Source organism: Vicugna pacos, chromosome 26 (assembly GCF_048564905.1).
Source record: "Vicugna pacos chromosome 26, VicPac4, whole genome shotgun sequence".
NCBI classification, from domain to species: Eukaryota; Metazoa; Chordata; class Mammalia; order Artiodactyla; family Camelidae; genus Vicugna; species Vicugna pacos.
Window position 1 is genome coordinate 3,571,751 of NC_133012.1, and position 8,331 is coordinate 3,580,081.

An 8,331-nucleotide genomic window follows, 5' to 3' on the forward strand; every position below is an offset into this window, starting at 1 on the left:
GTGGTCTGAAGGCACATTTGAGAACTGATTTTGAAGAAAGGCTCTGGCATCTCATGGGCAGTGGGGCCAGGGGTGGAAAGGAGAGAGGAAGGGGGAGCTGCATAGGACCCTGGGTTCCAGGCTTGGGTGAAGAGGTGATTGGAGGTGCCGTTCCTGGGAAACTGAGATGCCAGGAGCAGTGATGGTCAGGGCGCCATCTGATGGCGCCATCTAGATGTCTCATCCCAGGAGAGAGATCGAGGCTGGAGTTAGAGACTCAGCATCGTTGGAATGTGGTGCTGGGTGACACCAAGGCTGGGATTGTGATGGGAGGGGCACGAAACTGAAACGGGCTGGGGCAGGAGTTTTATTAATGAGCCCAAAAAAAGAGTGTTCAAGGAAACAGGAGAAGAGCGAGGTGAGAGCACGGTCTCGGGAACAAGGGAAGTTTGCAACTAGCCCAAATCCACCAGGGAGTTCCACACAAGATGGAGATGTAGCTGGAGGGTCTGCGGTGTGGGGACAGAATGCAGGGTGAAGGATGGGGAGTGGGGAGGCACCGGCTGTGCCCTCCGGCATCCTGGCTGCGGCAGGAAGAGACGCTTGGTGATTACATGGTGGTGGCTTTTGAGGAGGCATGCAGTGACATCTGCAGAGGGAGGGGGCAATCAATGGCCACGTTTTCTGAGGAGGTGACAGGGGATGAGATCCAGAGGGTAAACCAAAGGGAGAGTGTTGACATGGGAGTGGGTGTAGACACGTGCAAATGCTGAGGGTGAGGATGGAGCTGAGGACGGTCAGCCCAGTGGCCTCCAGTTCTCCTCTGAAGTAGAAGACAGTGGCGTCTGTGCAGAGTGACAGAGGAGGGGTGGCCAGGCTTGTGGTGCAGGAGATTGCCAGACAGGGTCCCCGGCGGGCTCTGGGGGACCAGCTCAGCTTGAGTACATAAATGAATTTTATTTCAGCATGTTCTTTTGTATTTTTCAAGTTTGAATGAATTTTATTTATTTATTTTATTTTATTTTTTAAGGATATTATTTTTTTATTGAAGTATAGTCAGTTACAATGTTGTGTCAATTTCTGGTGCACATTTCAGTCATACATATACATACATATATTCCTTTTCATATTTTTCTTCATTAATAGTTACTATTCTAGCATTTTCAAAGAATACATATGTCAAAAACCTCTTGCTCCTTTTCTGTTTTCTCTGAACACCCTGGCTTTTTGCTCTTTTATCTCTTCAAATTCCACTCTGGAAAAGGTAATGATTAAAATGGTAAGTCGCCTTCCTTGGTAAACCTTGGGCAGGAAAGAAGGACTCCTCATGGTCAATGTTCACCTTTGCTATGAACTCCTGACATTATTCTGGACAAGGACAGGAGAGATGTGGAAGCTGTTCTCAAATATTTGAAAGGAGATTACCCAGAAGAAGGATTTGAGTAGTCTCTGTGTCTCGCCAAAGGGCAGCGCCGGGGCTGAAGTGCACATACTCGTGGAGACGGTTTGGACTTACATGGGGCAGAGAGCTGGTCCTCCCGGGCTGGCCGTCTGGGGAGCGATCTGGCCTGGGAACATGTGAGTCAGCAGCGGAATCCAATCCTCACACTGTTTGGGAAATAGAAAGACAGTTCTTTTGCACCCTGAGATGCTCTGATTTTCCCGTTCCACCCTCAACATCCACACCTCTTGGATGACCTTCCCAGGCTCAAACGTGAATTGCACACCTCCTGCAGGGGGTGGCCCTGGATGGACGGTTGGGACCCACGGGTGAGTGGGACAGCCTCTGTTCTCCGAAGCCTCAGGGGCTGCAAGATACTTACTGTTTCCTTCTTTCCTAAGAGGAATTCAGGGCGCAAGGACAGAATAAGAGAGACCTTCAAAATCCAACCTCCATCCGATGTCAGCCCTAGCATCGCAGTAAAAGCACAGACTCTAAAGACTGACTTTGTTCAAACCCTTGGTCCCATAACTTACCAGCCATCGATCTTGAACAAGTAATTCGCTCCCCGTGCCTCAGTTTCCTCACCTGGAAGACGGTGATGGTGACAATGGTACCTACCTCGTGGAGTTGTTATTAAGGTCATGTATGCTCAGAAGACTGCCTGGCGCGCTCAGTGTATTTTAGCTATTTATATTATTTAGTGTAGGAGGCACTTTAATCTTGGGAAGCTTTATTAATTATTAACAATGTTTCTTTTAAGAACACAAATCGGTCTCGTTGCATAAACTCATAATAACAGAATAGGGTTGGGGGAACCGGTTGGAAACCTTAGGGGAGAAAGCACAAAAAAAAGATCTCCTCCCCTTCGCTTAACAGCAAAAATAAAAAGGCTCCATTGGAATAAAGAACTTACCTGAGTGATAATTGTCTCTGGGGAAAAACAGAAAGAGGGGCTTCTGGGGACTCTCCCCTACGCTGGGGTTTCGCCGGCTTCCCACGGCCACTTTCCAGACACCAGAGTGAATGGCCCGTGGGGGCTGTGGGTGCACCCGGGACCCTTGGGTGCAAGAAGAAAAGGCAAGGAGACCCCCAGGAGGGATCACGAACCGACACCTCCCCCTGGTCAGGAGATGCGCTAAGATGAAGAGGTGGTCCCTGGAGAGGCTGCACAGAGCTCTGTGGGTTTGTTTCCACAGCTTCAGAGGAACAGGTCGGCCCCTTGGTTGCCTGCCTGGGGGGTGTCACTGTATGCGTCTAACTCAAGTGATTACTATTACGTCCCCACTGCGGGAGCGCCTGCTGAGTCACTGGCCAGACCAGTCACCTGCTGGTTTTCTTTAGGCTGGGCTTGGAGTTAGGCAGCTTGGGTCTGAATTCTGACTCTGCGCGTCAGATGGGCGACCTCAGCGAAGCGAGGTAAACATACCCAACCTCAGCTTTCTCGTGTGGGACACGGGGATCACAAGGCTCTAGTTATGAGAAATCAATGCTACATAAATGATTAGCGGCGCCTAGGGCAGAGCAAACAGTGAATAAATGGTGATTATTATTATTATGATTGTCTGTTGACATGGGGAGCGTCTGCAAGAGTTCTTTTCTGAACCCCACAGGCGCCCAACGTTGTCCAACCTCTGACCAGGAGGGAGGAAGCCCTTCCAGCAGCCGACATGGCTGATTCCTGATCAGCCTTCAGGAGGAATTGCCTTCAGACAGCGCAATCCTATGTTCTCCTCAGTTTGCAGTCTTCTCAGTATATAATAAGATCCAAGGGAACTCCCTTACAAGCGACCCCTGGACATGGACCAGACCTTCACCTTGCCCCCACGGGGTTTTTGGAACTCCAAGGCCAGAGCTGCCATCATTAGTGATGATTTAGGGGAACCAAGGCAGGACCTTGGTACCCACCGCCCACTGGTGATTAATGACAATGTTTCCTCTTTCCAGCTCAGGGATTTTTTTTTTTTAATCTTCAAAAGGCTCCCATAAGGATTTAGATACATGAGAAGTCTGGGTTCTGGAGCTGAAAGTGCTTTTGGACACCAACTTGTCCAACTGGTTGCCTTAAGAAACAGAAGCTCGATGCAGCCTTTTCTGTTTTACTGAATCACTTCATAGGCACAGTGTCCCCTGCTCCTCCTGACAATCCTTTATTAAGGGAGGTGTCATCAGGATCTGTGTTTATAGACAGGCACACTGAGTAATTCAGTGCAGCGTGATGGTTAAGAGTATGCACTCTGGAGCCAGACGTCTAGGGTTCAAGTTCTGTTTCCACTGTTGACTAGCTGCGTGACCTTGAGCGAGTTACTTACCCTCCTCGTGTCCCTTTCCCCCATCTGTAAAGTGACAGTAGCCCCTGGTGCACTGGAAGGGCTGAGCAAGTGTCAGCTAGTTTTATTGTGGCAGGCAGATCTCGGAGATTTTGCAAGTTCAATTCCAGACCACTGCAGTAGAGCGATTATCTCAATAAAGTGAGTCACCTGGATTTGGGGGGCTTCCCGGTGCAAATAAAAGTTATGTGTACACTATACTGCATTCTATTAAGGGTGAGATAGCCTTATGTCTTTTGAAATGGACATACCTTAATTAAAAAATACTTTATTGATAAAAAAGGCTAACCATCACCTGACAATGCAGGGTTGTCACAAACCTTCAATTTGGGAAAAATGTAGAATCTGGGAAGTGCAATCAAGTGGAATGCAATAAAACGAGGTGGCCTGGTTTCCTTGAGCGCACAGTAGCCTTGTTGGTTTCTTCAACACACATTTATGGAGCCCCTACTACGTGCCGGGCGCCATGCATGGTACTGACGATACAGGAGTCAGCAAAACCAGGCACTGTTCCTTCCCTCACGGAGCTTCACGTCCAGTAGGGAAGACAGATATCCGTCAAAACAGACTACTGCCTAGCACCTGAGTCATGGCCATGCTCCTCCCTCGCAGGACAAACAGCATAAGCTTCAGAATGCAAGTCCACTTTCTCCAACTACTGGTCCCTGGGCTCCGTGCAGTCGCCAGGCCACCGGCTTCGACTGGTCAGCAGTGCAGCCAGTGTCTATGCAGGTGCCGGAGTCTCAGACTCTCTGATCTCTGTGTTTGGCTCCACCAGCATCTGGCACGGCTGGGGGTCTGGGAACGTGGGCTCGGGGATGGTCAGGGCTCTGGTGGGCGTAGGGAGCATTCAGGGTGAGAAGGAGACCATGCAAGACTTGAATGACTGCCTGGCCTCCTACTTGGAGACGGGGAGGAGCCTGGAAGCCAATAATCAGAAACTGGAGAGCAAAATCCACGAACACCTGGAGAAGAAGGGACCCCAGGTCCAAGACTGGGGGCATTCCTTGACCATCAAGGACCTGTGGGCTCAGATCTTTGCAAATTCTGTGGACAATGCCCGCATTGTTCTGCAGATTGACGCCTGTCTCGCTGCTGCTGACTTCACAGTCAAGTGTGAGACAGAGCTGGCCATGTGCCAGTCTGTGGAGAGTGACATCCACAGGCCCCACAAGGTCATCGATGACACCAGTGTCACTCACCTGCAGCTGGAGACAGAGATGGAGGCTTTCAAAGAGGAGCTGCTCTTCACAAAGAAGAACCCCGAGGAGGAAGTAATGGGGCTACAAAACCAGACTGCCAACTCTGGCTTGATTGTGGAGTTGGCTGTCCCCAAGTCTCAGGACCTCAGCAAGATCATGGCAGACATTCTGGGTCCAGTATGATGAGATAGCTCAGAAAAACCGAGAGGAGCTGGGCAAGTGCTGGTCCCAGCAGATGGAGGACAGCTCCACAGTGGTCACCTTGAAGACCACTGACATAGGAGCTGCCCAGATGACCCTCACGGAGCTGAGACGGACCATACCAACCTGGACTCCACGAGAAATCTGAAGGCCAGCTTGGAGAACAGGCTGAGGGAGATGGTGCTCTTTGGGGAGTGGGAGGCCAATAAAAGTTCAGATGTTATTGCAAAAAAAATAGTAAAAAGCAAAAGAACCAAAAAACCACATACACAAAACAGTCAGACTAAAGTACAACTATACTCCAGCAAGTGCTATGAAGGGGGCACAGTGGCGTTCAGATGGGAAGGTAGGGTTGGTCTGGGACTCCAGAAGGAATTGAAGACCACTTTGCTGTCTGATGGGTGAGTTGGAATTAGCCAGCCTGGGGATGGTGGCAGTGGAGGCAGGGTGGTGGGAACGGGGACAGAGCAGTCTGAGCAGAGGGCAGCAAGGACAAAAGCCCTGTGACGGGACAGCACTGACCCATTCAAAGGCCACTGAGGCTGGAGCACTGGTACCAGGGCAGACCTTAAAAGCAGCGGGTAGGAGGAAGAGCCGGATCATTCAGGGCCTTGCGGGCCGTATGGAAGGGTCTCAGCTTCATCCTAGGAGCTGGAAAGAAAGATGGTGAGCTGAGAAGAGACAAGAATCAGATCTGTGTTTTGAGGAGTGGTGTGACTGCAGGGTGGGGGATGGATTGTGGGAGGCAGGCCGAGGGGCACAGAGGAGAGGTCTGCACCAGAGGTAAAATCCATGCCTTGTTGGCAGTCTGATTACAGCCGGGGGCTCGGGTGGGCTGGCCTGCGCGAGAGTCCAGGACTGTGCACTGTCTAGTACAGAAACCACAAGTCACGTGTGGCTCTTTCGTGTCTAAAATGTGTCTCCTCTGAATCCAGACGTGCTCTCAGTGTAAAATGCACACTGACTTTCGAAGCCTTAGCGTAACAGAATGTGAACTATCCCACCGGTACATTCATCTTGGTTGCATGTTGATATGATAATATTGTGGATGCACTGAATAGAAAAAAAATGTTATTAAAATTAATTTTACCAATTTCTGTGAACTTTCAACAAACGTGGCTATTTGAAAATTTTAATTACATATGGGATTGGGATTTGTGGCCCTTGTTATGTTTTGGTTGGATCACTCCGATCTGGAATGAGCAGAGGAGAGAGTCCAGGACCCAGCCCTGGGGAGGATGGCACGGGATAGGGAAGTGGAATGAGACTGGGGAGGGATGGAAGGAAAGGTTCCAGTAAGGGAAATCATGGAGGCTGGAGAGGAGGTAAGCTATTCAACCACTCCCCAAGTGTGCAACGCGGTGGGGAGGAGGGGTGTCCAGCCCTGAGGCCTCTGAGAGTCATTTCCCCCACAGTATCGCAGAGAGCCTGCTTTCCAGGCTCCAGTCTGGCTGGTTAGTCTGCATCAAGCCCTCAGCCTAGGAGGGTCGGAAGAAGCAGACTATTTCATAAGAAATTTTCACCCATGTTCATATATGGTCTTCCACAAATCCGCCTCTGCGTCAACGTGGACCAAGAGCTGGGTCCCACCAGATGGGCAAGGAGGGGGCTGGGAGCGGCAGCAGACTGAGGGGCATTGGTTCCCAAGCCTGGGCCTCAGTTTTCCAGCGGGTCACGCGAGGGGGTGGGTAAATGAGCCTAAGGCCATTTTCCCCCTCCCGCAGCTAAGGTTTGTGGCTGGTGACCCCAGCGGCCAGGTGTGTGGGTCTTTACGGCTGTACGCCTGTGCGGGTGGAGTCGCCGAGAGCGGGATGTGTGTCGAGAATGGGGGGTGGGCGGTCCCCGGTGCAGAGACCTAGTTCTACTCCCATCAAAAGACAACTGGCCGAAAACTCCATCTCGGACACGTTTTCTAGCTGTAATTGGCAAATATGCAAATGAAAGGCCCACATGGTCTGCCCGGGCAAATCAAGCTCTAGGCGCGACCCGGGGAACGGGCGCTTCCCGGGGAGCCTGGGCACCGCGCCCCTCGGCGGGCGCCCCGGGCGAGGGCAGGGCGGGCTTGGGGGCGGCGCGTCCCTGACCCCGCGGCCACCGCCCGGGGGCGCCCCAGTCCGGGCCGCGGTGCTCTCCGCCCCCGCCCCGGCCCCGGCCCCGCGGGCCTGGCCTGGGAGCCCCGCGATGCGGTCGCTTCTGCCGCCGCCTTCAGGCGCGTTGGTCCGCCGGGTGGCCTCGGCGCGGGACCCGCCGCCCGCCGCAGCCTCCCCTCCCCCGGCCCCCGGAGAGCGGCGCGGCCGCCCGCAGCAGGGCCCTCCGCGGCGCCCCGGCAGCTCCGGGTAGCGCGGCGGCTTTGTTCCCGCGGCCCGACGGCGCGGAGGCCCCTGCGTCTGGCGGCGGCGGCGGCACTGCAGTGGCGGAGCCCGGCCGGCCCGCGAGCCTGCAGCCGGGCGCTCGCAATGCGCCAGCGCGGGCGCCGAGCGCGCCGAGCCTCGTCGGGCCGGCCGGGCCGCCCGGCCGCCAGCTGCCCCCGCGCCCTCCTGCGTTAACTGCTGGAGTCCGCCTCCTCCCCGCCGCTCGCCGCTCGCCGCAGTACGAGCCACCTCCCCGCCCCCGCCCCCCGCGCCGCCGCCGCCGCCGCCGCCGCCGCCGCCGCAGGAGAGGGAGGGGGACGGAGGGAGGGAGGTGGCGGGGCCGAGCCCAGAGCCCGTCCCGGGCGCCGGCGAGGAGCTCCGGCCGCGGCGGGAGGCGCCATCCGGGGGCCGCCGGGCAGCCGCGGCGCGCCTCGCCCTCCGCGCGTCTCGCGGCCTCGTACCCTGCCAACCCGGCCGCAGTCTTCCCGCGGCGGGGAAAGCAGCTACCCACTCCGCGGAGCGCAGACTCCTTTTTTCCTCCTCGGGAGGGTGTCGCCACCTGGATCGCCAAGTGTGAGGGGTCCGGGAGGCGGGGACCGGAGCACGGTGACCGGCCATGGCTCAAGCGGCCAAACAGCTGAAGAAAATCAAAGACATCGAGGCTCAGGCCCTCCAGGAGCAGAAGGAGAAGGAGGAATCCAACAGGAAGCGGAGGAACCGCTCCCGTGACCGAAAGAAGAAGGTAAGGGGGGCGGCGGCAACAGCCCAGCGGCAGAGGCGCCTGGAGGTGGCTGCCGGGGGAAGGGGCTCAGCAGACCCGGGAACGA

General features: G+C 54.8%; 1 protein-coding gene across 1 annotated transcript; it reads left to right on the forward strand.

The window, feature by feature from the left end:
* Positions 1-3,220: 3,220 nt before the first annotated feature.
* On the forward strand, positions 3,221-7,699 carry LOC102533457 (keratin, type I cytoskeletal 18-like). The gene is given in 6 exon segments (XM_072950112.1): positions 3,221-3,320; positions 4,384-5,123; positions 5,125-5,272; positions 5,275-5,333; positions 6,878-6,984; positions 7,363-7,699. Coding segments are annotated over 6 exon segments (1,491 nt in total).
* Positions 7,700-8,331: the final 632 nt, after the last annotated feature.